We start from the raw sequence: 26,968 nt of genomic DNA, 5'->3' as shown, positions 1-26,968 counted from the left end.
GCCGCGGCGGGAGGCAGGAGGCAGGGCGATCACGTGAAGGGGAGGAGTCAATGGCAGGGGCGGGGCTTAAGGAGTACTACCCCCCCCGAGGGCGGGGCACGGATCCCGTGCTGGTCCCAGTCACAGCGCTCTACTGGGCCAGGCTGGTCCCGATCCCAGGGCTCTACTGGGTCAGGCTGGTTCTCGTGCTGGTCCCAGTCCCAGGGCTCTACTGGGGCAGGCTGGTTCTGGTGCTTATCCTGGTCCCAGGGCTATACTGGGCCAGGCTGGTCCCAGTGCTGGTCCCAGCCCTCGGGCTATACTGGGGCAGGTGGTTCTAGTCCCAGTCCCAGGGCTATACTGGGGCAGTCTGGTCCCAGCCTTCAAGCTATACTGGGACAGGCTGGTTTTGGTGCTGGTCCCACTGAACCAGGCTGGTCCCGGTGCTTATCCCAGTCCCAGGGCTATACTGGGCCAGACAGGTCCCAGTGCTGCTCCCAGTCCCAGGGCTCTACTGGGGCAGGCTGGTCCTGGTGCTGGTCCCAGTCCCAGGACTATACTGGTTCGGGCTCGTCCCAGTCCCAGGGCTGCACTGAGGCAGGCTGGTCCCAATCCAATGGCTTTACTGGGCTAGGCTGGTCCCAGTCCCAAGGCTACACTGGGCCAGACTGGTCCTGGTGCTGGTCCCAGTCCCAGTGCTATACTGGTTCAGGCTCGTCCCAGTTCCAGGGCTATACTGGGCCAGACTGGTCACAGTGCTGGTCCCAGTCCCATGGGTCAGGCTGGTCCTGGTGCCAGTCCCAGGACTACACAGGTTCAGGCTTGTCCCAGTCCCATACTGGGCAGACTGGTCCTGCTGCCCCCTCTTTGCTGTGCCTGGGGGTTCCTCGTGGGACTCCCAGTAGCAACCAGTTACCCCACTACCCCCAGTGTCCCCCTTCCCCCCCCAGCCCCGGGGCAGGACAAGGCAGGTGATGGTGTCCATGGCTTTATTGCCCACCCCCCCACCCCACCCCCCCGCGGCGCACAGTGACGAGGGACCCACGAGACCAGGGTGGTGGCACTTGTCCCCCACCGGGGGCCACCACGTACCCCCCTGGGGCCACCGGAGGGTCCCCCCCTATAAATATAGTGCAAAGCGGCTTAATTGGGGGGGGGGGAGGTCCTTTCCGGGGGGCTCGGTGCCGCCCCGGCGGGGCCAGCCAGCCTGGGGCAGGGTGGGGGGCACGGGGGGGGACCCCCCAGTTTGGTGGTGGTGGGGTGGGGGGTATTGGGGTTCTGGGGGGGGGGGCTCAGACATCCCCAAGGCGCAGATCGGTGTCCTTGTAGTGGCCGGGGAACATGTGGGTGCCCACCAGGCTGGCGGTGGGGTGGGGGTCGGTGGGGGTCGGTGGGGGGAATGGGGGGCCACGGGGGGGGGACGCGTAGGGTTCGGCCAACAGTTCAGGACCCAGACAAGGCGGGAAGTCCGTGGGGGGGTAGGGGGGGGGCAGCACCTCGCGGTGACCTTGGGGGGACACGAAGGGGACGTAGAGCTGAGACAGGCTGTCGAAGTGCTCCGGCTCTGCGGCGAAGAGGGCGAAGGCGTCTTCTGGGGGGGGGGGGAGGGGGCAGAGAGAGAGGGGGGGGCTTGGGAGGGGCTCTCCTGACCCACCCCCCCCCCGACACCCTCCTGCAGTGACAACAGGGCTGGGGGGGGGCGAAACTGGGGGGGATGGCGGGTTGCGGGGGTGTCCCAAGGACAGCTCCCCACCCTGGGGACATGATGGGTGGGGGTCTTGGGGATGTCTCCCCACCCTGGGGGTGACCCTGAGGACATGGGGGAGGGTGTCTTGGGGACCTCTCCCCACCCTGGGGGGGACCCTGTGGTGGCAGGGGGAGGCTTGGGGACATCTCCCAACCCTGAGGGTGACCCTAGGGACGGGGGCGGGGGTGTGTGTATTTGGGGACCTCTCCCCACCCCGGGGGGGACCCTGTGGTGGCAGGGGGGGTCTTGGGGATGTCTCCCCACCCTGGGGGTGACCCTGGGGACATGGGGGGGGGCCTTGGGGACCTCTCCCACCCTAGGGGTGACCCCGTGTTGGGGGGGGTGTGTTGGGGACCTCTCCCAACCCTGGGGGGGACCCTGGGGATGTGGGGGGGGCCTTGGGGACCTCTCCCACCCTGGGGGGTACCCTGTTGTGGCAGGGGGGTCTTGGGGACCTCTCCCAACCTTGGAGGTGACCCACACAATGGGGGGGGGGGGGGGGAGTCCCAGGGGACATCCCAACCCCAGGGGTGACCTGGGGACACCTCCCACCTTTGAGGGGGCTCTTCTGACCCCAGGGCCAACCCCCCCCCATCCCCCCTCAGCCTGTGGGTGCCACTGGGGCACCCCAACCCCTGTCCCTCCCCCCCCCCGTGTTCCCCCCTCTGGGCCCCACCTGCCACCGGCAGTGGTGCGAAGTGATCCATGTATCCCGGCGGCTTCTTCCGCCTCTTGGCTTCGATCCCGTACGGATCTGCGGGGCCGGGGGGGGGGGGGGCGGTGAGGGGAGCACCCCGCCATGGGGAGGGAGGGGACACCCCGGTTTTGGGGTCCCCTCTGCAGGGGAAGGGGGGGGGGACACACATGCCAGCACTCACCTGAGCCCGAGAGCTCCTCCAGGACGTCGGGCATCCCCCGCTTCCGCTTCACGTTCACCCCGTAGGCATCTGCGGGGAGGGGCAGGGGGGGCTGTCAGTGCCAGGGTCCCCCCAACCAGGTCTCACCCTGTCAGCCTTGTCCCCAAGCTGGGAGCCTGTCCCAGTGTCCCCATCCTTCAAAGCCTTGTCCCCATCCTGGGGGTTGACATCACAGCTGGGGCGTCCCCAGTCCCTCTCATCCTGCTCCGAGTGCCCCATCCCCATCCCAGGTGGGCTGTCCCCATCCTGGGGGGGCCACATCCCCACCCCGGGGGTCCTGTCCCCGCTCTGTGTCCCCATCCCGGGGCTCTGTCCCCAATCCTGTGGGCTATCATTGACATCATGGTGGGGTGTCCCCAGTACCTCTCATCCTGCTCCGAGTGCCCCGTCCCCATCTCAGGTGGGCTGTCCCCATCCTGGGGGGGCCACAACCCCACCCTGGGGGTCCTGTCCCCGCTCTCCATGTCCCCACCCTTCAAAGCCTTGTCTGCATCCCGGGGGTTGACATCACAGCTGGGGTGTCCTCAGTCCCTCTCATCCTGCTCCGAGTGCCCCGTCCCCATCTCAGGTGGGATGTCCCCATCCTGGGGGGTCCACATCCCCACCCTGGGGGTCCTGTCCCCGCTCCATGTCCCCACCCTTCAAAGCCTTGTCCCCATCCCGGGAGTTGACATCACAGCTGGGGTGTCCTCAGTCCCTCTCATCCTGCTCCGAGTGCCCCGTCCCCATCCCAGGTGGGCTGTCCCCATCCTAGGGGGGGGCCACATCCCAACTCCGGGGGTCCTGTCCCCATCCCGTGGTCCTGGCGTTCCCCTCCCAGGGCGCGTGGCCGCATGCATACCGTGGTCCTTGGGCAGGTAGGTGAAGCGGAAGGACTCGCTGCAGACGCTGTCGGTGAGGCGCTGCAGGAAGACCTCCACCTCCACGGGCTCGACCAGTTCCAGGTGCTGGTACGGCGGCGTCTTGAAGACGATGGCGACCTGGCGGTGAACGTCGGCCTGCGAGAAATCCGCCCGCGCCTCCCACGTCTCCTTCCGGAAAACCACCGCAATGTCCTCTGTGGGGATTTTGGGGGTGGGGGTGGTCAGTGAGGCCCCTCAGTCACCTACTGACACTTGGGGGCCCTACTCCAACACCATGAGGTCCCCCTTTCCTGTCTCCAGGTCACCCCTTCCTGTCTTCCACACCTCCCACAAGCACCCAAGGTCTCTCCATCATGACTTGGGCTCCTCTCTCTGGTGCTCCCCCACCCCAGCCCGGGAGCCCTTCCCCTACAACAGAGGGGTTGGGAGGCTGCAGGACCCCCTTCCCCCCCCACCTCCTCTAGCACCCACGGTTCCCCTTCCAGCACCCAGAGGTGTTTAGGACCCCGGAGGAGGTGGCAGTTCCCAACTCCCAACTCCATTTGGACCCATCCCTAAAACTTTCCGGCAGCTCCAGCATTCCACATCCTCCTTCACCCCCATCCTGGCTTGCCGGGAGCCCCCAAAGATGCCCTCGGGGTTGCGGGGCTCCCAGTTTGCCTCCCAGTACCTTTCTGGACCTTGTCGCAGAGCAGGTAGAGCTCCTCGCCACCCGTGCAGGGACCACTCTCCTTATTCATCCGGCAGATCCGCAGCTCCGAAGTGTTGGTGGACTCTGAGGGTAGCGCCAGGGCTCAGGCTGCGAGCTGACACAGTGGCTCCCAAACCGCCCGGGCACCGCACCGCAACCCGACCAGGGCACCGGGGACATCCCTGTCGTCATCATCTCTTCCCCACCAGCCCTCGCGCAGGTGACCAACCTTGTAGGACGCAGGTGACCATCCCACCCTGGGCACAGGGGACAAACCCTCACCGGCCACAGGGGACCAACCCTAGCCAAACCCTGCAGCCTGAGCCAGGACCTGGCGAGGAACTGGCTCCTGCAGCCTCACCACCCGCCCCATCTCAGACCAGGGAGGGTTCTGGGGGTCTGGTGGCCCCACCAGGGTCATGAAACCCCCCCCCCCCAACCACCACATACTCTTGTCAAAAATGGGCTCTGAGAGCACAGGGCTGAGGTGCCGCATCTGCCCGGAGCCGTCCTTGTAGGTGGCCTGGAAGCAGATCCTCACCACGTTCATGTCCACCTCCTGATGGTTCTTGAGGGAACCGGCTGCGGGGAGAGGAGAGGGGCCAGTCAGCGACCCCACGGGGCAGGGGCGGGGGTCAGCCCCACGGGATCTGGATCCCCCGCAGCGATAGGGTCTCAGCCCCCCAGAACGGCTCCGCTTGAGCCCCCCTCACTCCCACCTTTGAAGGGGTCGATGCCCAACTGCAGCTTTTTCTCTATGGCCGCCTCTATCTCCTTCTTCTTCACGCACTGGATGCCCAGGTTGCTAAAGCTGCCGGGGAGCAGAAACGTACTGGGGAGGCGGCTCCCTGCATCCAAAACCCCAGGGGTCCTGTCCCTCCCAGCCTCCTGTTGCCCAGGGAACCCCCCAAAAACCAGCCCTCATCCTGCCGGTGTCGGCTGCAGCACGAGCTGATACCAGTGTCCCGGTGCAAGGTCTCTGTCCCAGCCCGATGCCGGTGATGGGACTCATCCTGACGTCGTGTACCTGTGCTTGGGGTTGGTCTGGGGCTTGAGGATGACCTCGCAGAGCCCGTTGCTGCAGTCCTTGCCCACCAAGCCGTGGGGGTGGACGCGGTAGGGCCAGTCCTTCCACACCAAACACGCCGTCACCTTCACCTCGGGGATGGCGTGGCAGTTGAGCAGCTGGGGAGACACGAGCCGTTGGCGTGACACCGGGTACAGCGACACGGGGTGCCCGTGCCCAGAGACACGGAGAGGGGAAAGCACCCCAGCACACACTAGGGTGCGACCACCTCCCCACCCATGAGGTCCCAACATAACCCCACGGGGGTCGGGCACCTTCCAGCCCCCAACTGGCACCCGCCACCCTGGGGAGACGCGAGCCATCGGCATCTCCCACCGTGGAAGGTCGCTATGCTCAAGGATGGGCACTGAGCACCCTGACACCCATGGGGCTCATGCATATTCCCCCCTGGCACCCCCAGGGCTCTGGCAGCCCCCCAACCTCCGCCCGCCCACCTTGGGCTACCTCCAAGCTGAGCACCGGCACCACGGCACACTCACCTCAATTGCCGGCAGTGTCTTGCTGGCATCGGTGCTGCTCTCGCCCAGGATGCTGCCGGCTGAGCGGCCCTCGCACTCGTAGCGGAATCGCATGCCCCGTTGCTTGGGCTGCTCCGTGATCACCAGCTTGGGCGGCTCCAGCAGCTCCTCCAGCTGGTCCTTGCCGTGCTCAGTGGCCGGAGACCAACGGTGCCGCCCGCCAGCGCCCGTCGTGCCCCGCGGCACCAGCTTGGGTGACAGCGAGAGGGTGCTGAGGCTCTGGGTGAGCTGCGGGGACCTCGTGTCGGCCGGCAGCACCGCGGCACCGTAAGGCGCCAGCCCGGTTGCCAGCGGGCAGGGCTCCACCGGGCGCAGCGGCCGGGTGGCCACCGCAGGGCTGGAGCCACGGGCCACCAGCTTGGCTGAGCCTTTGGGCAACGCTTTGGGCAGGATGGGGGCCGGATCCGGCTGGAAACCGTCCTCCTTCATGACCTCTTCGATGATCTCTGGGGGATGAGGAGGGCGTCAGTGCAGTCCCAGGACCGGGAGGATCCCCAATCCTGGTGGAGACCCCTCGGGGCTTGCATGCCCCCCCCTCGTTTGCCCTCAGCCAGGGGAGGGGACAGGACTGGCCGGATCCTGCCTTGTTTGCACCCACAAACGCTTCCTTCGTGCTCAGGGTAGAAGATGGAGCTATTGGGAGGAACCCCCTCCCCCAGACCCCATCGCATCCCCGGGGGGGGGGGGGGGGCATTCATTGCTTTACAGCACACAGCTCTGCACCCCAAATCCTGCTTGCGGCCCCGGGGAGGACAGATTTGGCCAGTCCAGACATGCAAAGCGGGGGGCACCCCATCACCAGCTCCGTCACCTGAGACTCCTGGATCCTGCTCTGGCCGAGGTTCCCCAAAAACCTGTGGCAAAACTTACCGGCTGCCCAAAATCCACTCACCTAAATCATCTGAAAAGACAAAACCCCCCCTGAGTCTCCCTCCAGCACCTCCCCACCCCGCGGGGGGGGGGGCCTTGAGGGGCACCCCCAGCCTGCAGGGGCCAAGCTGGGGTCCCAGGGAGGGGGTGTCGCCCCCAGGAAGGGACAGCAGGATTGGGGGAGGGGGTGTGTGTCTTACCAGTGACGGGTGCGGCGTGCGCCATGGCCAGGCTGGGATCCTGCAGGGCAGCTCCTGTGGGGACACGTGACCGTCAACCCACAGAGTAGGACTGGGGGGGCCCAGAGGGTCACCCCCCCCAGCAAAGGGATTAAAGCCCCCCCAGAAAAAGGAATCGGGGCTTCCCCAGGATCATGTTCCCTCCCCCCCCCCCGGGACAGAAATGAGGGGATCCCCAGGACGAGGATCCCCCCAAAGCAGGACCAGCCCCCCCCCCTCCCGGGACAGAAGTGAGGGGATCCCCAGGACGAGGATCCCCCCAAAGCAGGATCTGCCCCCCCCTCCCGGGTCCGCAGCACCATGACACCCCCCGGGGACAGCTGCTGCCCCCCCAGAGGAAGTGTGAGGGGATCCCCATGATAAGCACTGGCCCTCCTCAGGCAGGAACTGGGGGTTCCTGGGAGCACACCCCCCCAGTGACACCCCACTCCCCCCTGGGCAGTGACCAGAGGTCCCCAAGACCGCCCCCCCCCGGTAATTCCACCCCCCAGGGATGGGACTGAGGGTCACCAGGACACCCTCCCCCGTTCCAGGCAGGGACCGGGGGTCCCCAGGACCGTCCTTCACGGTGTTTCCCCCCACCGGGCAGGGACCGGGGGTCCCCAGGACCGCCCCCCCCCGGTAATTCCACCCCCCAGGGATGGGACTGAGGGTCACCAGGACACCCTCCCCCGTTCCAGGCAGAGACCGGGGGTCCCCAGGACCACCCCTCCCGGTGTTTCCCCCCACCGGACAGGGACCGGGGGTCCCCAGGACCGTCCTTCACGGTGTTTCCCCCCACCGGACAGGGACCGGGGGTCCCCAGGACCGTCCTTCACGGTGTTTCCCCCCACCAGACAGGGACCGGGGGTCCCCAGGACCGCACCCCCCCCAGTGATCCCTCCCGGGCAGGGACCGGGGGTCCCCAGGACCGCACCCCCCCGGTGATACCCACCCCCCCCGGGCAGGAACTGGGGGTCCCCAGGACCGCCCCCCCCGGTGATACCCACCCCACCGGGCAGGAACCGGGGGTTCCCAGGACCGCACCCCCAGTGATCCCTCCCGAGCAGGAACCCGGGGACCCCGGTACCACGCCCCACCGGTGACCCCGCCCCCCGGGCAGGAACCGGGGGTCCCCGAGACCGCCCCCCCCCCGGTGACGCCCCTTCCCCAGGCAGGGTCCACCGGCTCACCCCCCTTACAAGGCACCGGCCCCCTCCACACCGCAGCCGCAGGTATTCCCCGGGTAGGCCCCTATCACCGCAGCCCCCCCCCCAGCAGGTCCCGGTTGTGTCCGTCGCCCCCCCGGCGGGATCGGGCCTCCTCCACCCCTGGGCCAGGCCCCGGTTCCCCCCCCCGCCCCCAGCCCCCCTCCTCCCGGTGCCGGGGCTCACCGAGCGGCAGGGCCATGTCCCGCCGGGCCCGGTGCCGGTACCGGAGCCGGCCCCCCCGTCCGCCCCCGAGGCCGCGCGGCCGCCGTAGCTGGAAATCCCCGCGCGGGCGGCGCCGCCATTGGCTGCGACCGCTGAGGTCACCGCCGCGGGGCGTGTCGGGAAACCCCGGCGCGGGCGGTGCCGCCATTGGCTCCGCCGGCGGTGACGTCACCCCAGGGCGAAGGCGGGGCTGGGAGCTGGGTGGTGGTTTCCCGGCTTCGCTCCGCCCTCTTCCCCGCCCCTCGCCGTCACGTGTGCGCCGGCGGCGGTCTCGCGAGAGCGGCGGTGGAGCGGCGGCGCAGGAAAATGGCGGCGCCGGGGACGGAGGTGGCGGCGGGGCCCGCGCCGGGCCCGGGGCAGGTACGGACGGGCCGGGGAGACCGGGGCCGTATGGGTGGGGGAGTTCCGCTCGGCTGACGGTACCGCGCGCCTCCCTCCTCCTTTCCCGTAGGTGACCAGCAACGGCAGCGCCGGTGGCGGCGAGGCGGCGGCGGCCGAGACGCAGCGGCAGCAGCCGGCGCCCAACGCCTGGCAGGTCATCAAAGGTGTCCTCTTCAGGTGAGCCCTGCTCGGGGCCACCGGCCCGCCGATCTCCTTCCCTTCCCCCACCCTGCCACCGGCCCGCCGTGGCACCGGGGGCGGCGGCGGGGTCCCGGGGCGGGCAGGCGGCTCGTCCCCGCTGTCCCCGGGGCGGCGGCGGGGTCCCGGGGCGGGCAGGCGGCTCGTCCCCGCTGTCCCCGGGGCAGGCAGGCGGCTTGTCCCCGGGGCGGGCAGGCGGCTCGTCCCCGCCGTCCCGGGGGCTCAGCGGGGTCCCGGGGAATGGGAGACCGGTGCTGCCTGTCCCCACATGTTGGGTGTTCTCCCGGGAGGAGGGAAGGCCGTGGGGCTGCTGACCCTCTTCCCCTGCCGGTATGGGGCTTTTTCTGTGCTCTTGAGCTTCTTCCTGGTTTTTGCTTGGAAGCCCAGGGTCTGGCTTACCCCAGGCAGGAGCAGCCGACGCTTGCCGGGCTCCTCCGAGGAGCCACCGGCGCTCCCTGCACCTCGCAGTGAGGGATTCAAAGTCCACGCCGCGGCACGGACAACTCCCAGTGCGGTGCTGAGCCCCTGTCCCGGATCACTCCCGCTTCTGTGCGGAAGGAGTAAGTCAGGAAATTTCCACTGGCGTGCCTGGAGCCGGCATTGTGCATCTGGATGCGCTGTTCTTCCCGGCTTTCCCTGCGTTGTGGTGAGGAGGCCGATGCCGGAGCCGGCAGATCTCAGCTCTCAGACCGGTTGTGAATCCCTTCCTGGAAGCGATGACTTTTCCTCGCATCCAAGAGCTGCCTTCCCGCTCTGTGTCTCCTCCGTCCGTCTCCTCCTTCCCGTCCCACCGAGGGCAGGTTCGTTCCTTTCCAAAGCGCCGTCTCCCCAGCAGATCTGGTGTCCTGGTCAGCAAAACCAGTGGGGAGAGCGCGACACTGTCTCATCGTCAACGGAGCTGTGCCCTCGGAAGCGCTCGGAAATATTCCACCCGTCGTGCTTGGCTGCTGGAGGAGGCGAGAGGGAAAGCCCTGAGCGGGTGATGACCACGTTCCGTAGGCAAAGAGGTCTGATTCCCGAAACCTTGGGAAGAAGCAACATCCTCCCGAGCTTTTCCTGAGCAAACGGCGATGTTCTGGGTCACGGATTTACAACTGCCGATGGGGCTGCAGAAGAACCGGGAGCGTGGGCTCTGTGCCGAGCCCTGCATGCTCCCTCCGGTTCAGCGACACGGCCAGGAGCGCGCGGGGAGACTTGTTTGGGCTCTCGAGCTTTCCAAAATGCTGTGGCTCAGCCCAATGAAGAGTTACGCTGAACTAAATCCCGATTTACCTCCGAGTCTCCGGATTCTTCCGCTCACAGCATGGAAGCGCAGCCGTGGCCGTCGCTTGGTCCTGGGAGACGTTGTTTGGTCACTGGCTCTGCCTGCCGTTCCCAAGCTTGTTATCCAGTCGCTCCGTGCGCAGGGCAGGAGGGGAAAAGTCTGATTTAGTGGCACCTGGGCCATGTACAAAACGTTCCTCACGCTTTACCCAGCAAAAAACCCAGAGCTGGAAACCCTCGTACCTTGGGACGCGCTGCCGAAAACCTTCCAAAATAGGGGAAGAAGGCTCGATTTCTTTTAATATGTTCAATCGCTGCTGCCTGGCTCGGCTCACAGAGGGCTGTGGAGAGTGTGCGGAAGGGACTTGTCCCAGTCTCTGTGCTGGGAGCGGCCCGGGGAGCTTTGGAGAGCGATCGCAGCTGCACGCCAGAGGTTGAGAACCGTCGTAGCTGTGGGTTTGGAGGTGGCGAGCGAGCCGGGGGCTGCTCTGGGCTCCGCTGGAAGGTCCCGGCGTGGCCGGGAGTGTGCTGGGGTCTGCCCCTCGCTTGTGTGGTGACCCCATTGCTTCTACCACGCGCGCGTGGGAGCCAGCTGTGTCCTGCGGCTTCGGTGTCCCCTTGGTTCAGCGTCAATTTGGCTGAGCTCCTCACGTGTGTGACTCGGGATGTCTGCCAGGATCTGGGGACGCCCCGGCGTCCCCATCCTGTGCCAGGGATGCTTTACACACCCATCGGCAGCCTTCTGCGGGATACCTCGGAGCTTGACTTTCTCGCTGTGTCCTTGAGGCGAGCGCCCGGCGCCTTTGCTCGCTTTCGCCGTGCTCCCGCCGTGCCTGGCGCTGGGTCTGAACTGGCCCAGTACCAGTTTGCTCTGGCCGGTGCCGCTCGCCCCAGGGCAAATGCCTGCTGTGATGGAAATAGATGGGAACAGAGAGTTTTGAAACTCGGGCTTGGCACTAATGATTTCTCTCCGCCCCGCCTCAGGGAATGGGGAAGTTTGGTTTGTTTTTTTTTTTTTTCAGGAGATTGCGTCCAGTTGGGCTGGGGAGGGCGGCTAAAATGCCTGAGCGCCTTCTCCCCCTTCCTCCCGCAGGATCTTCATCATCTGGGCCATCAGCAGCTGGTTCCGCCGCGGGCCGGCGCCACAGGAGCAAAGCAGCGCGGGCGGGACGCCGCGAGCCCCAAGCCGAAACCTCTTCCCCAAGGACACTTTAATGGTAACGCCGGCAAAAACTGCACCGTCCCATCCTGGGTGACCGGCAACGCGGTGACTGCGCGGTGGCTCCGTGACTGGACCTGCTGCTCAAACGCTGAGCTAGATTTTAAATCGAGCAGAGATAAACCGTAGCTCTGCCCGTGGCTGCGGTGTCCTGGCGGCGCGGCGTCAGCCGAGAGTTATTTCTCCGGTTCACCGGAGCGCCGAGCCGACTTGGGAGGGGATGCTGTGGTGCCGTACAGCGGAGCGGGAGCGGTTTGAGCGCCGATATCGCGCCATCGGGCTGAGTCGTCCGCCAGCAGCTGACGTCCTCCTCTCTCCGCAGGACCTCTACGTTTATATCTCAGAGCACGAGCACTTTACAGACTTCAACGTCAGCTCGGCGCTGTTCTGGCAGAAGCGGGATCTTGTCTACGGGGACTGGACCAGCGGGGAGAACGCTGACGGCTGCTACGAACACTACGGGGAAGTCGACATTTCGCAGGTGGGCACACCCGCTACTTTTTCTGGGAGGTTTGAGGCCAAGTCGGGGATCGTCGAGGGGCTGGCGGGGATTGCCCGGGACTGTGCTCAAAGCCATCCCGGGAGCTCTGTGTGGAGCTCGGGCGTGGAGTGGCTTCGGCTGCCGCAACGCGTCCCTGCCATCGCCTTTATCCATAACCCTTTCGCTTTGGACGGTGGGTGAGACGCTGTGGGTTGGGCTGGTCTCTCTGCTGGCTGTGCTGCGGAGGTGATGGGGCTCGAGGCCGTCGTTTTGGTGACCAGCCGTTAAAGGCTTCGGCTTTGCCCCGAGCCGTACAGCAGCTGAGGTCTGCTCCGTCGCAGGGCACAAGCCGGAGGCGTGCTGCCCTCCAACGTGCCGGGAGGCAGCGGCTGCTTCTTCGTGCTTTGCTTTTGTACGGGGTTGCTGGTGGCAGGGGGATGGTTGGCATCAGTGCCAGGCGCTGTACGGGTGCCGCAGCGGGGGATACGACCGCCCCGCTCCGACCGCACCCGACCCGAAACTGCCTTTTCGGGGGGTGATTTCAGAGCGTGCAGCAGAACGGCTCCATTTACATCCACGTGTACTTCACGAAGAGCGGCTTCCATCCCGACCCCAGGCAGAAAAACCTCTACAGGCGCCTCGCCACCGTTCACACGTCACGAAGTACGGCCCGGGGAGACGGGAGGGCAGCGCGCGGTGACCCCGGGGTGGTGCTGGGGAAAGGGGCGCCCCGATTCCTGTGCCGAAACGGGAACCCGAAGGAGTCGGGCTGAGCTCTGGCCTTGGCTCAGCGAAGGCAGGGGCACGACAGGGAAGATGAGGGCAAATATCTGACTCCCCGCGGCCTCCAGCGCCCGGGCTCGGCTGCTCCCTGAGTTTTCCACACTTGGAATTTGTCTTTTGTCAACCTACGGAGGAAAAACCTCTCTAAATCTCTGCAAGCTCTTGGTTTCCATCCACATTATGGGGGGGGGGGGGGGGGGGGTGTCCCTACCTGTATGGGGGGGTGCGGAGCCACGTCAGCGTTGAGAAGAGGAAGGAATTGCCATGTTCAGGTCTTCCTGCAGGATGGGAAGATCCGGATGCTTCATCTCCGGTGTTTTCCTCCAACAGTGATGTGATTATCCCCAAGGTTTGGCTGTTAATCTGGTTAGTTGCCCCCCAAATTAACAGCCTCTCTCTTTGATAACTGGAAGATCTGTGAGATGGTCCAGATTAATTAGTTCTGGGGGGTGATGTGAGGGGAAGCGGGCTTCTCCGGTCGGCTCGTGCCTGTCCTGGCTGTAACCTCCTTAGATTTCCTTCCCAACCTTCTTGTGTGGAGCTGGAAACGTTCACCTCTCCTCTTTCCTTCCAGTGATCAACAAGTACAAGCGCCGGCGGTTCCAGAAAACCAAGAACCTCCTGACGGGTGAGACGGAGGCTGACCCTGAAATGATCAAGGTAACCGGCTCTTTTTTTCTGTCTGTGGTTTGGTTTGGGATTTTTTTTTTGCACCTCATTGGCCAAACTCTTCAATATTCACGTCTCAAAGCTGTCGGGAAGTGCCGCAGGGGATTCCCCCTCCTGCTCTGCGAAGGGGGACGAGGAGGAGGATTTTCTTGCAGTATTTTGGGGATGGGAGGGTTGACTCAACCCCTTCCCGCTCTCCCCTCTGCTGACTTGTTTAAACTGGTGGATTAACGCCGGGGGAGATGGAGGGACGCCGGGGGAGATGGAGGGACGCCGGGGGAGATGGAGGGACGCCGGGGGAGATGGAGGGACGCCGGGGGAGATGGAGGGACGCCGGGGGAGATGGAGGGACGCCGGGGGAGATGGAGGGACGCCGGGGGAGATGGAGGGACGCCGGGGGAGATGGAGGGACGCCGGGGGAGATGGAGGGACGCCGGGCGTTGTGCCGGTGATGGAGACGGTGGTATTTTCATTGCAGAGGGCAGAAGACTACGGTCCCGTGGAGGTCATCTCGCACTGGCACCCCAATTTGACCATCAACATGGTGGATGACCACACGCCCTGGGTGAAGGGCAGCGTGCCGCCCCCTCTGGACCAGTGTAAGTGCCGGGACATGTCGGGGTTCCCCTGCTCCGAGGACGGCTTTCTGGGGCTGGCCCTGCTGTCCCCTCTCCTCGGAGGACCAGTTTAGGCTCTTGTGCGGAATGGAGGATTGTTTCTCCATCGTTGGCGTCACCCCCACCTCTCTGGTGGCCTCTGGGTCTCTCCCAGACGGCTGCTGAGAGGGATGACGGTGACGATGGCTCTCGCCGCTCCATCACCTGCTCAGCCCTCCCTCTGCTCTTTCCCCCGGCTCCAGATGTGAAGTTTGACGCCATCAGCGGCGACTACTACCCCATCCTCTACTTCAACGACTACTGGAACCTGCAGAAGGACTATTTCCCCATCAACGAGACCCTGCAGCGCCTGCCCTTCCGCCTCTCCTTCTGCCCGCTCTCCCTGTGGCGCTGGCAGCTCTACGCCGCCCAGAGCACCAAATCCCCCTGGAATTTCCTGGGAGAGGACCTCTACGAGCAGTCAGACGAGGAGCAGGACTCGGTGAAGGTGAGATCTGCTCTCCCGCTTGCCCCTGTAGATCAGGACATCTCTTTTGGAGCAGTTTGGAGGCCATAACCGTAGTGAGCCATTAAACCCTTCGTCCTCCTCGGTGCTCCGGTGCCCCGTGACCGGCGGGATCCTCCTGGATCCTCCCTCTTTGCCATGGTGTGCCGGGGCGTCGGGCAGCGGGAGGGTGGGACAGAGCCTCCGAGAGGTTTTTTTGACGCCTGTTCCAGGTTGCTCTCCTAGAGACAAACCCCTATCTGCTGGCGCTGACCATCATCGTCTCCATCGTGCACAGCATCTTCGAGTTCTTGGCCTTCAAAAACGGTGAGTGCCGCGGGCATCCGCAGAGAGGGGAAGGACCCACGGCAGTGGCGTGGCCCAAAACCCTCTCCCCGCTCCTGCCCTCCACCTTGTCTTGTCCCCATGGCGGTGGCAGAGCCGTCGTCCTCACGCTGCGGCACGGTCTTGGCTAGCTGAAGGCCACATGCTGCGACATCTTCAATAACCGTAGCCAAACCCAACCGCATCCTGCACCGGCTGCGGCCACTGCGGCACGTGGTGAGGCAGCCGGCGCTCCTCCGTGCCGCAGGGCCGACTCGAGGGCAGAAAGCCGGAAACTTGTGGTTTTCTGGGTCCCTGTGCTGATGACAGATGGCGCTTTGCGGTGTCTGCTCGGCTCCGGCGATCGCATTGCCCGCTCCTCTCCCTCCTTCCACCGGGGCACGTGCCGCAGTAGCTCTCTGGAGCCGCCGGGACTGGGGAGGGTTCCCCTTCCCCTGCGGTGTGGTGACGGTTTGGGCTATTTCCCACCAGACATCCAGTTCTGGAACAGCCGGCAATCTCTGGAGGGGCTCTCCGTCCGCTCTGTCTTCTTCGGCGTCTTCCAGTCCCTCGTCGTCCTCCTCTACATCTTGGACAACGAAACCAACTTCGTGGTGCAAGTCAGCGTCTTCATCGGGCTCCTCATCGACCTCTGGAAGATCACAAAGGTCATGGACGTCCGGGTAAGCAGCGGCGCGGGTGCAGGGCGGGGGGGCTGACGGTGCCGCTGGTTCTGCTCGTTGACGCCTTTTCCCTCTCCGTTGGCAGCTGGACCGCGAGAACAAGGTGGCAGGAGTGTTTCCCCGCGTAACCTTCAAAGACAAATCGACTTATATCGAGTCTTCCACGAAGGTGTACGATGACGTGAGTCGGAGACTGGGGGAGGGGGGTGGGGTACAGCGGGCGCTGCCGAGCTCGGCACGCGTCCCCTTGTTTTGTTGTCCCGCTTTGAGGACTCGCCCGGGACAGCGCTGTGATCCGCTGCTCGGAAGCCGGGGAAGCGCCGGGCTCGTTCTCGGCTGATGTTTGGTGTCGCTGTTTCCCCAGATGGCTTTTCGGTACCTCTCGTGGATTCTCTTCCCCTTGCTGGGCTGTTACGCCGTGTACAGCCTGCTCTACCTGGAGCACAAGGGCTGGTACTCGTGGGTGCTGAGCATGCTCTACGGCTTCCTCCTCACCTTCGGTGAGTGCCACGGCTCGCCGCCGCGTACCCAAATCCCCGGGGAGCGAGGAAGAGGAGGGAAACGCCGGGTGTCACCCCGGGCACGCAGCTCCTTCCCCCCTCCTCCTGCATTCCCGTGGTTCTGGTGGCGATGGAAGGCGCGTCTCACCGGTGCCGGCAGGGCTTCGTTACCCTAACGAGGAGCCTTCCCCTATCTTTGCAGGCTTCATCACCATGACCCCCCAACTCTTCATCAACTACAAGCTGAAGTCGGTGGCCCACCTGCCCTGGCGGATGCTCACCTACAAAGCCCTCAACACCTTCATTGATGACCTCTTCGCTTTCGTCATCAAGATGCCCATGATGTACAGGATAGGCTGCCTGCGGGATGGTACGGCCCTGGGGGGGGCTCCTGGGGGTGTCCTTGTCGTCCTCCTCCTCCTCTTCCTCCTCCTCCTCACCTTTTTCTTCTTCCTCCATCCAGATGTCGTCTTCTTCATTTACCTCTACCAACGTTGGATCTACCGGGTGGACCTCACGCGCGTCAACGAATTCGGCGTCAGGGGGGAGGACCAGGTCTCCCCCCGACCCCCCCTGCCCGCCAACCCTCCCCCAACGCTGCCCACTGGGGTTCCCCCAGGGGGGGAAAAACCCCCAGAGGACAAGAAGAAGGATTAACTTCCCTCCCCCCCCATCCCCTTTTGCTCGGTTTTTACCAAACCCGGCGTCCCTGCCGGGCACCGGACGGGGGGAGCGGCTGCGCCGGGTGTTTTGGCCCCCCCCCCCCCCCCATCCCCATTTCCCCCGGGATTGGGGGGCGGTGGGGGGGTGGCTGCGTGACCCCCCCCTCCCTTCGCTGTGTTTCACGCCCCCCCGCCCGCCCGCCCGACGTTGTGCGCTCCATCCCATCGTGCAGGTGTGTAGGACAGTGTCACGGAGTTCTCGCGGCGTCACCTCTTCCATAAAGAGCTGATTTCACCCCAAAACTCACCCTCCCGTCGCACCTCCCCCCCCCGCCCCCGCTGCTACCCCCCCCCCTATCCAAAGAGGGTTTGGGGTTCTCCCTATAGGCCCCCAGGGATCATCTAGAGAAAAGGGGGACACCCTAAATCCCCTGAGGATGTCCCTTGGGGGGATGGGGGGGGGTCCTGAGGGTCCCTCCCAGTGCTTACTGGGAGCAAGGGGGGTCATCCCAGTGCTCCCTCCTGGTGCTTACTGGGGGGGGGGGGGGGGGTGTTCCTGGGGGTCCCTGTCCACATGTACCGGGGGTATCCCAGTCCCGGGGGTCCCTCCCGGTGCTTACCGGGGGGGGGCGTCCTGGGGCTCCCTCCCGTGCACATGGGGGGGGGGGTCCACGTGTACCGGGGGTATCCCGGTCCCGGAGCTCCCTCCCAGTGCTTACTGGAGGTGGGGGGTTGGTCCCGGGGGTCGCTCCCGGTGCTTACCGCTGGGGAGGGGGTGTCCTGGAGGTCCCTCCCGCCCACACGGGGTGGGGGGTCCACGTGTACCGGGGGTATCCCGGTGCCGGGAATCCCTCCCGGTGCTTACTGGAGGGGGGTGGGAGGGCTCCTGGCACTGGGGAGGGTGTCCCGTTACCGGAGGGGGTGGGGGGGTTCCGAGGGTCCCTCCTTTGCACGGGGGGTGGGGGTGGGTGGGTGTCCCGGTCCCGGAGGGTCCCTCCCGTGTGCCCCTCCCCGCCCGTCACGGGGCTCCGGTGGCGGCACCTCCCTGCGGCCACGTGCTGTGGCGGCCACGCCCCCTCACGTGGCGAAGCACCGGCCCCGCGGCCGCACGTGGCGCCGGTACCAACGTCACCGAGTCGCGGCCGCGCCCATTGGCCGCCGGCACCGTCCGTCCGTCCGTCCGCCGCGGGGGCGGGGCCCGGGCAGCCTTCGGTGGGACCGCCGCTGTCACCGACAGCCGCCCCCGGGGCACCGCCGGTACCGGAGTCCGGTCCCGCCCTCGACACCGGTACCGGAAGGTCCGGTACCGGAGCCCCCTGCCCGGTACCGGACCCCCCCAGCCTGTACCGGACCCCTCCGTACCGGAGCCCCCTGCCCGGTACCGGACCCCTCCGTACCGGAGTCCCCTGCCCGGTACCGGACCCCCCCTAGCCCGTATCGGACCCCCCCCGTACCGGAGCCCCCTGCCCGGTACCGGACCCCCCCCCCCCTCCCCCAAGCCCGTACCGGATCTCCCGGTACCGGAGCCCCCCCGCCCGGTACCGGGTTCCCCCCTCGCCGGTACGGTCCTGCTGTTTGTGGGCCACCGACCCACGAACCGGATCGGGCCCGGGCGCCGCCCCCGCCCGGTACCGGCACTGAACCCAGGCAGGTATGGGGGGGGGGGGGGGGGGGGGAGGGACATGGGGACGTTTGAGGGGACAGGTGAAATGGGGGGCTTTGGGGGACAAGGGGACATGGGGGACACGGGGGGACAGGGGGACATTTGGGGGAATGGAGGACATAGGGGGGCACAGGGACATTTGGGGGGACAGGGGACATGGGGGGCTTTGGGGGGACAGGGGACACTGTGGGGACACGGGGACATTTGGGGGGACAGGCGACATGGGGACACAGGGGGACGTGGGGGGGACAGGGGAACATTTGGGGGAATGGGGGACATAGGGAGGCACAGGGACATTTGGGGGGACAGGCGACATGGGGGGCTTTGGGGGGACAGGGGACACTGGGGACAGATCACACCCCCCCGCCCCCTGTCACCCCCCCACCCTCACCCAGCGCTGGGCCACCAACACCCCCCGCCCCCCCCCCCCGTCACTGTGTGCCCCCAGTACACCCCCCCCTCCCCACCCAGTGTCCCCATGTCCCCCCCCACAGGAGGGGGTCCCCCCGATGCCGGCTGAGCTGGAGGGGTTGGGGGTGGCCACCGAGTCCCGTGTCCCCCCTGCGACCCCCACCGGGGTCCCTCCAAAAATGCCGGGGGGGGGGGCGGGGGGGCACAGCCCCCTCTGCGCAGCGACTCCGAGAAGGACTCCGGTTTCTCAGGTGGGGGCTGTGTCCAGTCCCTGTCCCCGGTTTGGGGGGTCCCCTCGGCTGGGGGTCCCTGTTCCCTGGATTGGGGGTCCCCTTGGCTGGGGGTCCCTGTCCCCGGTTTGGGGGGTCCCTGTCCCCTGGATTGGGGGTCTCTGTGCCCGGTCTGGGGGTCCTTGTCCTTGTCCCCTGGATTGGGGGTCCCCTGGGTTGGGGGTCCCTGTCCCCGGTTTGGGGGGGTCCCTGTCCCCTGGATTGGGGGTCCCTGTGCCCGGTCTGGGGGTTCTTGTCCCTGTCCCCTGGATTGGGGGTCCCCTGGGCTGGGGGTCCCTGTCCCCGGTTTGGGGGATCCCTGTCCCCTGGACTGGGGGGTCCCCTGGGCTGGGGGCTCCCTGTCCTCTGGATTGAGGGTCCCCGGGTCTCACTCCCCCCCCCCCTCCCCCCGGCAGACACCAGCTCGGAGCACCTGAGCGGGCGGGAGCAGACGGACACGGAGGAACCACCGGGCACCGGTACCAGCACCGGCACCCAGCCGGCACCACTGCAGCACCCTCCCACCGCCCCGGCACGCGCCCAACCCTTCGCCCGCCCGGCACCCATCTACCTCGTCCACAACCTCCTCCTCCAGCAGGTAACGGCACCGCGCTGCCGCATCCGGCACCGGGATGCTTCGGCATCGTGTGGCTCCGGCGCTGTGCTGTGCCGGCACCAAACTGCTCTGGTACTGGGCAGCTCTGGCACCGCACTGCCATGGCACTGGGCTGGTTTGGCACCATGTGGCTCCGGCACTGGGCTGGTTTGGCACCGCGTGGCTCCGACACGGTGCTAGAGCGGCACAGGTCTGCTCCGGCACGGCACTGCTGTGGCACTGGGTTGGTTTGGCACCACGCAGCTTCGGCACCGGGCTGGTTTGGCACTGGGCTGTTGTGGCACCGGACTGGTTCAGCGCCACGTGGCTCCAGCACCGCTCTGTGCCGGTACCGGACTGCTCTGGCACTGGGCAGCTCTGGCTCTGGACCGGTTTGGCACAGTGTGGCTCCGGCACCGCACTTCTCCGGCATGGTGCCGGCTCCGGGCTCATTCCCCTCCTCCTTCTTCCCGCAGCCGGCTCAGCTCCTCCTACTCCAGTCCCCGCTGCCCGCCGCGTCCTGCCACCATGTCACCGCTGCCTGCCACGATGTCACCGTGTTCCACCATGATGTCACTGCTGCCCGCCACGATGTAACCGCCGCTCTCCGTGATGTCACCGTGTCCCGCCATGATGTCACCGTGTCCCGCCATGATGTCACCACTGCTCGCCACGATGTCACCGCATCTCACCCCGATGTCACCACATCGCACCATGATGTCATCGCTGCCCACTACGATGTCACCACACCCTGCCACGATGTCACCGCATCTCACTCCGATGTCACCACGTCTCGCCACAATGTCACCACATCCCACCATGATGTCATCGCTGCCCACTACCATGTCACCACGCCCCACCACGATGTCACCGCCACCAACTACGATGTTACCGCATCCCATCATGATGTCACCGCATCCCACCATGATGTCTTCTTGTCCCACCATGATGTCACCGCCAATCGCCACGATGTCACCACCACCCACTACGATGTCACCACTACCTGCCACGATGTCACCACGCCCAATCATGATGTCGCCGCCACCCACTACGATGTCACTGCGTCCCGCCACAATGTCGCCGCCACCCACTACGATGTCACCGCCACCCGCCAAAATGTCACTGCACCGCACCACAATGTCACCGCGTCCCACCACGATGTCACCACCGCGGCCACCCCAGTAGGGAGCCTGGGGTGCCGAAACCGGCGACTGGGGGTGACGGCAGAGCTGCTGCGGCGGGGGGGGCTGCTGGAGGCGGCTTTCCGTATGGGGGCCCTTCTCCGGCAGAACCGGCGCACCCAGCGGGAGATCGCCGCCCTGCGCTGGCACACGCGGCTACTGGCCCATGCCGCCCGCGAGCCCCGCGCCTGCCTTCACCTGCGCGATGACCTGGGGGAGGACGGCCCCCCAGCGCCCCCCACTCCCTGCCAGGAGCCCCCCACTTTCGGGGAAGGGGTTGGGGCGGGGGGGGTGTAGGGGTAGGGGGGAATAAAGGTCTTGGGGTGTCCCCAGTGTGGCCTCAGTCTGTCCCTGGCGTTTCCCCCCGTGTCCTGTCCCTGGGGCCCCCCATGTGTCCTAACTGGGTGGCCCCCAGTGTCCCATCCCGTCCCCCCCATCCTTCTCCAGTAGCCCCAGGGTGGGGGGCCCTGGTGGCCCCCATCTCCCATCCCCGGGGTCCCCCCACCATGTGGGGTCCTGTGGCTCTGGTGGCCCCAGGGGTCCCCACACAGTGTCCTCTGGGGACCCTCTATGTCCCTGGTGGTCCCTGGGGATCTCCCCCCGGGGTCCCCTCTGTGTCCCTGAGGTCTCCCCCCGTGTCCTGCCCCTGTGTCCCCAGGGTCCTCCTCTATCTACTCGGGGTCTGTGCCCCCATGTCCTGCCCCTGTGTCCCCAGGGTCCCCCTCTGTGTCCCCAGTGTCTGTCCCCCCGTGTCCTTCCCCTTTGTCCCCAGGGTCCCCTCTGTCCCCAGGGTCCGTCCCCCCATGTCCTACCTGTGTCCCCAGGGTCCCCCTCTATCTACTCGGAGTCTGTCCCCCCATGTCCTGCCCCTGTGTCCCCAGGGTCCTCCTCTATCTACTTGGGGTCTGTCCCCCCGTGTCCTTCCCCTTTGTCCCCAGGGTCCCCTCTGTCCCCAGGGTCCGTCCCCCCATGTCCTACCCGTGTCCCCAGGGTCCCCCTCTATCTACTCGGGGTCTGTCCCCCCCATGTCCTACCCCTGTGTCCCCAGATTCCCCTCTGTGTCCCCAGGGTCCATCCCCCCGTGTCCTGCCCCTGTGTCCCCAGGGTCCCCTCCATGTCCCTGGGGTCTGTCCCCCTGTGCCCTGCCCTTGTGTCCCCAGGGTCCCCTCCTCCATGTCCCCGCGGTCCCCTGCTGCCACGCCCCCGACCCGGGACGGGGACACACACGGGGGGGCCGTGGGGACACGCGTGGTCCGGGCTGTCACCCGCGGCACCCGGCCCACGTGCGCACCACGCCGGGGGGCGTGGCCGCGGGGCCGTAGCCCCGCTCACCGCCGTGGGAGGTGGGAGGAGCGCCGTAGCACGCATGCGCCAAACAACACAGGGGAAGGCGGAGCCGTGCCTTTTGATTGACAGCGCGGCGGCCAATGGCTGCGCGGTGGGAGGCGGGCGCAGCGGCACAGGAGCCCTCCCGGCGTCCCCCGCGTTGACCTCTGACCCCGCTTCCGGCCCGGCCCGGGTCCTGCGACCCCCGCCCCGGCCATGGAGGAGGCCGGAGACCCGGCCCCGGCCCCGGCCCCGGCCCCGGCCGGGAAGCGGAATCGGTTTACGCTGCAGCAGGAGGTTCCCACCGACCCCGCGGTACCGGCAGCCGGGCCCCACGGGTGACCGGGGAGGGGGACCCGGGGTTGGCCGGGAGGGACGCTGGGGCCTACGGGAGGCCCCGGGGGGACCGGGGGAGGTGTGGGAGGCCCCACTCACAGCTCCCCCCTCCTCCCTACCAGGTCCCGTCGCTCTTCAAACCCTCCACGGTCCCCTCCGGGCCCTCTCCCGCGCTCCCCCCGCCGCCCCCGGGGCCCAGCTCCTACGCCGAGTATGTGGTGCAGCAGTCCGCCGCCCCCAGAGCCACCGAACCGGCCCCGGCTCCCGCCAGCGCGGCAGGGGCTACCCCCCGCCCCTCCCCGGCCCCCGAGCCTGGCGGTGGCCCCCCGGGGGGCGTTGTACCGGGCGGGGGCGGCCCCGGGGTCGTGCCCCCCCTGCCCGTGCTCAAACCAGGCGCCAAGAGCAGCAGCATCGTCGTCAGCCCGCGGCAGGTGAGGGGGGGTGGCACCTGGGGGGGCCATGCCCCGGTGTCTGGGGGCACTCAGGCCCTATGGTACATGGGAGGAGACTGTCCCCTGGTGTCCTGGGACAAGCAGGGGGACCAGGGGACTGTCTCTCCCAGTCCTGACCCCCCCCCCAACCCGACCCCCTGCTCTCTCCCCACAGCGGGGCAACCCGGTGCTGAAGTTTGTCCGCAATGTCCCCTGGGAGTTTGGTGACATCGTCCCCGACTACGTGCTGGGGCAGAGCACCTGCGCCCTCTTCCTGAGGTGAGCCGGGGCGCCTGGCAGGGGCTGGGTGTCCCCTCGGTGTCACCCTGACCCGCTGTCTTCCCCCCCAGCCTGCGGTACCACCACCTCAACCCTGGCTACATCCACGACCGCCTGCGGCTCCTGGGCAGGAGCTATGGGCTGCAGCTGCTGCTGCTCCAGGTTGACGTGGTGAGAGGCCCCATCCTCTCGCTCTCCTGGTCCCCTCAGTCCCCTCCGTCCCCGTCCCCTCGCTCTCCTGGTCCCCTCAGTCCCCTCCGTCCCCTCGCTCTCCTGGTCCCCTCAGTCCCCTCCGTCTCCGTCCCCGTCCCCTCGCTCTCCTGGTCCCCTCAGTCCCCTCTGTCCCCGTCCCCTCGCTCTCCTGGTCCCCTCAGTCCCCTCCGTCCCCGTCCCCTCGCTCTCCTGGTCCCCTCAGTCCCCTCCGTCCCCGTCCCCTCGCTCTCCTGGTCCCCTCAGTCCCCTCCGTCCCCGTCCCCTCGCTCTCCTGGTCCCCTCAGTCCCCTCCGTCCCCGTCCCCTCGCTCTCCTGGTCCCCTCAGTCCCCTCCGTCCCCGTCCCCTCGCTCTCCTGGTCCCCTCAGTCCCCTCAGTCCCCCCCGTCCCCTTGCTCTCCTGGTCCCCTCAGTCCCCCCCGTCCCCTCGCTCTCCTGGTCCCCTCAGTCCCCTCCGTCCCCGTCCCCTCAGTCCCCTCCGTCCCCGTCCCCTCGCTCTCCTGGTCCCCTCAGTCCCCTCCGTCCCCTCGCTCTCCTGGTCCCCTCAGTCCCCTCCGTCCCCTCGCTCTCCTGGTCCCCTCGCTCTCCTGGTCCCCTCCGTCCCAGTCCCCTCCGTCCCCGTCCCCTCTGTCCCCATCCCCTTGCTCTCCTGGTCCACTTCTGGTCACATCCATCCCCTCCTCTTGCTCCTCTGATCCTCCTCCCCTTGCTATTTGGGCTCCTCTCTCTCCATCTTCTCGCCCCTCTGGTCCCTGTCCCCTCTGGTCCCTGTCCCCTCACTCTCCTGTCCCTTCTGTCTCTCCGCAGAAGGACCCGCACCAGGCGCTCAAGGAGCTGGCAAAAGTCTGCATCCTGGCCGACTGCACCCTCCTGCTGGCTTGGAGGTAGGGACTGTCCTCGCTGTCACCCGTGAGGGACCTCGCTGTCACCCGTGGGTGTCCCCTCCCAACTCCCTGTGCCCTCCCCAGCCCCGAGGAGGCCGGGCGGTACCTGGAGACCTACAAGGCCTACGAGCAGAAACCGCCCGACCTGCTGAAGGAGCGGGTGGAGCAGGATTTCCTCTCCCGGGTGAGCTATGCCCCCTCCCTGCCTCCCAATTTGGGGACCCGGGGGACCCCAAAAGTCCCCTGACCACCCCCCCCTCCCTGTCCTGCCCCCTCTCCCCCAGATGACTGACTGCTTGACCAGCATCAAGTCGGTGAACAAGACAGACGCACTGAGCCTCCTCACCACCTTCGGGGTGAGTCACCCCTTGGGGACGTGCCACCCTTCCTGGGACACGCTGGGGGACAGGGACGCGTCCCCGAGCCCCTCGCCTGTCCCCCCTTCCCCCTCGCCCCTCACCCTCCTGCCTGTCGCGCAGTCGCTGGCGGCCGTGGTGGATGCTTCCAAGGAGGACCTGTCCCTCTGCCCCGGCGTCGGGCCCCAGAAGGTGAGTGCTGAGGGGATGAGGGGACACGGGGGGGGGACGTGGCCCCTCAGCCCCCCTCACCCCCCCTCCCCCCATCCCCAGGCCAAACGGCTCTTCGATGTCCTGCACGAGCCCTTCCTCAAGGTCCCCAAATGAGCGGCCGCCCTCAAAATCTCTGTTTTTTATAATAAATGGCATTAAGCAGTGACACAGCTTCAGGGGGGGGACACCCCGCTGTCCCCAGAGTCACTCCGGCTGCTCCCGTTTGCGCTTCTTCTTCCTCTTGGGCACCTCCGGCTCCCCGGGGGCCACCTCAATGTCCTGGGGGGGTCCCGGCCTGCGCTCTACCCCCTCACTGGGCGCTGCCCTCCTGGAGGTCGACACCTCAGGCACCTCCAGCAGCTCCTTCATCTTCTTCTTCTTCTTCTTCTTCTTCTTGGCTGTGGGGACGATCACCGGGATGCCGGGGGGGGGGCCGAAGCTCTCGGTGATGGTGAGGCAGCCGCGGAGGGGGGGGGCACAAGCCAGGGGGCCGGTGGGGGAGTCCGGGGCCAGGAGGAGAGCGCTGTCGGCCCCCCCCAGGATGCCCCGCAGCCCGTAGAGCCGCCTGTCACCGTCACTGTCCCCGTCCCTGGGGGCCTGGAGCTGCCCACAGCCCCCCAGTGGCACCGTGCAGCCCTCCAGGCTGTGGGGAGGGGACAGTAAGGAGGGGGGGCACAGCCGCTGGCACTGTCACCCCCCCGAGGTGGTGCCGCCACCTCCCTGAGCCCACCCTGATGTCACTGGCTCTGCCAGCCCCTTGCTCACCCCAATGGCACTGTGACCACCCTCCCAATTGTCACTGTGTTGTGTGTCCCCCACGATGGCACTGCCGTTCCCCCTGCCCCCCCCCCCCCCCCCCCAGTTGTCACCACCACCCCATGTGTCTCCTGATGTCACCAGCCCTGCCACCCACCCCAATGGCACTGTCCCGTCCCCCCCCTCTGCTTCCACTGGCACTGTCACATCACTGTGACACCCCCCCAAGTTGTCACCACCCCCATACCCTCCTGATGGCACTGCCACTCCCCCTGTGCCCCCCCAGTTGTCACTGCCACCCCTTGTCCCCCTGATGTCACCACCCCTGCCACCCCCCTACCCACCCTGATGGCACTGTGACCCCTCTGGTTGTCACTGTGTCCCCCCCCCATCCTCCCAATAACACCCTCGCTTCCCTATGACACCCCCCCCCGATGTCACTGCCCTCCCTGGTGTCCCTGTCCCCCCCCCGTCCCCCCCCCCCCGGGTGTACCTCTCGGGGCAGAAGTCGGCAGGGGCGCGGATGAGCCACAGCTCGGTGGAGGGACCCCCCAGGGCCCCCCCCTGTAGCCCGGGGGGGGGCGAGGGGGCCACCGCCTCGAACTCGGGGGGGCACCGGAACCGCACCGGCCCTGGGGACAGCCGGGTCACGGGCTGTCACACCCCCCTGTGCCCCCTCCTGCCCTCGTGGCCCCCCCTATGCCCACCCCCCTTCCAGCCCCCATGTCCCCCATGACCCCTCCAGCGCCCCCTGACCCAATATGCCCCCCATGTGCCCCACCAGCCCATGTCCCCCCCCAGCGCCCCCCGACTCCATGTGTCCCCCATGACCTCTCCAGCGCCCCCCGCCCCAATATGCCCCCCATGTCCCCCCCATACCCCACTATGTCCCCCCTTGTGCTCCCCATAAGCCCTTATGTCCCCTCCCCTCCAGCACACCCCCGTGACCCCCCCCCGCCCCCTATGTCCCCCTCCTCCAGCCCCCATGTACCCCACCAGCCCCCTATGGCCCCCCGACCCCATATGGCCCCCATAACCCCTCCAGCCCCCATGTGCCCCCGTAGCCCCCTGTGTGTCCCCCCCCTCCAGCGCCCCCCGGACCCCACGTGCCGCCACACCCCCCTACACCCCTCCATGTCACCCCTTGTCCCCTCTACCCCCCATGTGCCCCCCATATCCCCATGCCCCCGCCGTGCGATCCCCCCCGCTCACCCTCCATGCCGCCGCGTGCACCCCGTGGCCCCGCCCCTGGCCCTGCCCCCGGGCGCGCCCACCCGGGCGCTCAGAGCGGGACCGCACCCACTCCCCCCCCATCCCCGCGGGGCAGTTGGTGCGGTCCGACGGGGGGCGTGGCCTAGAGCAGAGCCACGCCCTCTCCCCGCCCTCCAGTGGGCGTGGCTGGAATGCCTTCGTCCGGCGGCGCCGTTTAAAGGTGCAGAGACCCCCCCGGGGGCGCGGGAGGGGGGGGGCG

The 26,968-nt window shown here is 67.3% G+C and overlaps 5 protein-coding genes across 5 annotated transcripts; 3 read left to right on the top strand and 2 right to left on the bottom strand.

The window, feature by feature from the left end:
- Positions 1 to 1,007: 1,007 nt before the first annotated feature.
- RELB (RELB proto-oncogene, NF-kB subunit) lies at positions 1,008 to 6,473 on the bottom strand (the record flags this gene model as incomplete). The annotated part of the gene is made up of 10 exons (XM_082496836.1): positions 1,008 to 1,570; positions 2,403 to 2,480; positions 2,605 to 2,673; positions 3,485 to 3,700; positions 4,177 to 4,281; positions 4,648 to 4,779; positions 4,917 to 5,008; positions 5,225 to 5,382; positions 5,764 to 6,248; positions 6,347 to 6,473. 10 exons carry the CDS (start codon positions 6,471 to 6,473, stop codon positions 1,272 to 1,274), a joined length of 1,761 nt encoding a protein of 586 aa, XP_082352962.1. The 3' UTR covers positions 1,008 to 1,271.
- Positions 6,474 to 8,629: 2,156 nt separating this feature from the next.
- On the top strand, positions 8,630 to 16,883 carry CLPTM1 (CLPTM1 regulator of GABA type A receptor forward trafficking; the record flags this gene model as incomplete). Its single annotated transcript, XM_082496812.1, has 14 exons — positions 8,630 to 8,683; positions 8,775 to 8,881; positions 11,259 to 11,382; positions 11,707 to 11,865; positions 12,411 to 12,528; positions 13,223 to 13,308; positions 13,796 to 13,916; positions 14,177 to 14,421; positions 14,652 to 14,745; positions 15,235 to 15,425; positions 15,511 to 15,606; positions 15,790 to 15,925; positions 16,128 to 16,295; positions 16,389 to 16,883. The coding sequence occupies 14 exons, from the start codon at positions 8,630 to 8,632 to the stop codon at positions 16,580 to 16,582; spliced, it is 1,893 nt and encodes a 630-aa protein (XP_082352938.1). The 3' UTR covers positions 16,583 to 16,883.
- A 1,876-nt stretch (positions 16,884 to 18,759) lies between these two features.
- LOC309682720 (uncharacterized protein) lies at positions 18,760 to 21,003 on the top strand (the record flags this gene model as incomplete). Its single annotated transcript, XM_082496835.1, has 3 exons — positions 18,760 to 18,802; positions 19,347 to 19,528; positions 20,002 to 21,003. The coding sequence occupies 3 exons, from the start codon at positions 18,760 to 18,762 to the stop codon at positions 21,001 to 21,003; spliced, it is 1,227 nt and encodes a 408-aa protein (XP_082352961.1).
- Positions 21,004 to 22,206: 1,203 nt separating this feature from the next.
- ERCC1 (ERCC excision repair 1, endonuclease non-catalytic subunit) lies at positions 22,207 to 24,907 on the top strand. Its single transcript, XM_082496813.1, has 9 exons — positions 22,207 to 22,347; positions 22,491 to 22,799; positions 22,975 to 23,078; positions 23,150 to 23,249; positions 24,096 to 24,172; positions 24,257 to 24,356; positions 24,457 to 24,528; positions 24,652 to 24,720; positions 24,802 to 24,907. The coding sequence occupies exons 1-9, from the start codon at positions 22,249 to 22,251 to the stop codon at positions 24,853 to 24,855; spliced, it is 984 nt and encodes a 327-aa protein (XP_082352939.1). The 5' UTR covers positions 22,207 to 22,248; the 3' UTR covers positions 24,856 to 24,907.
- On the bottom strand, positions 24,872 to 26,733 carry POLR1G (RNA polymerase I subunit G). Its single transcript, XM_082496814.1, has 3 exons — positions 26,710 to 26,733; positions 25,991 to 26,129; positions 24,872 to 25,384 (listed from the first exon to the last, which is right to left on the bottom strand). Exons 1-3 carry the CDS (start codon positions 26,714 to 26,716, stop codon positions 24,946 to 24,948), a joined length of 585 nt encoding a protein of 194 aa, XP_082352940.1. The 5' UTR covers positions 26,717 to 26,733; the 3' UTR covers positions 24,872 to 24,945.
- Positions 26,734 to 26,968: the final 235 nt, after the last annotated feature.

Source organism: Vanellus vanellus, assembly GCF_965231255.1.
Source record: "Vanellus vanellus genome assembly, chromosome: 31".
Taxonomy (NCBI): domain Eukaryota; kingdom Metazoa; phylum Chordata; class Aves; order Charadriiformes; family Charadriidae; genus Vanellus; species Vanellus vanellus.
Note: the sequence above shows the minus strand (reverse complement) of the source record. Positions and strands in the feature narration are given on the sequence as shown.

What these genes read in the sequence shown, in the direction of transcription:
- ERCC1 (XM_082496813.1), top strand. Translation starts at nt 22,249, where the DNA reads ATGGAGGAGGCCGGAGACCCGGCCCCGGCCCCGGCCCCGGCCCCGGCC. An exon ending in TCGTCGTCAGCCCGCGGCAG is followed by an intron (nt 22,800 to 22,974) that starts GTGAGGGGGGGT and finishes CTCTCCCCACAG; the next exon opens with CGGGGCAACCCGGTGCTGAA. An exon ending in ACCCTCCTGCTGGCTTGGAG is followed by an intron (nt 24,173 to 24,256) that starts GTAGGGACTGTC and finishes TGCCCTCCCCAG; the next exon opens with CCCCGAGGAGGCCGGGCGGT.
- POLR1G (XM_082496814.1), bottom strand. An exon ending in GCCGACTTCTGCCCCGAGAG is followed by an intron (nt 25,385 to 25,990) that starts GTACACCCGGGG and finishes CCCTCCCCACAG; the next exon opens with CCTGGAGGGCTGCACGGTGC.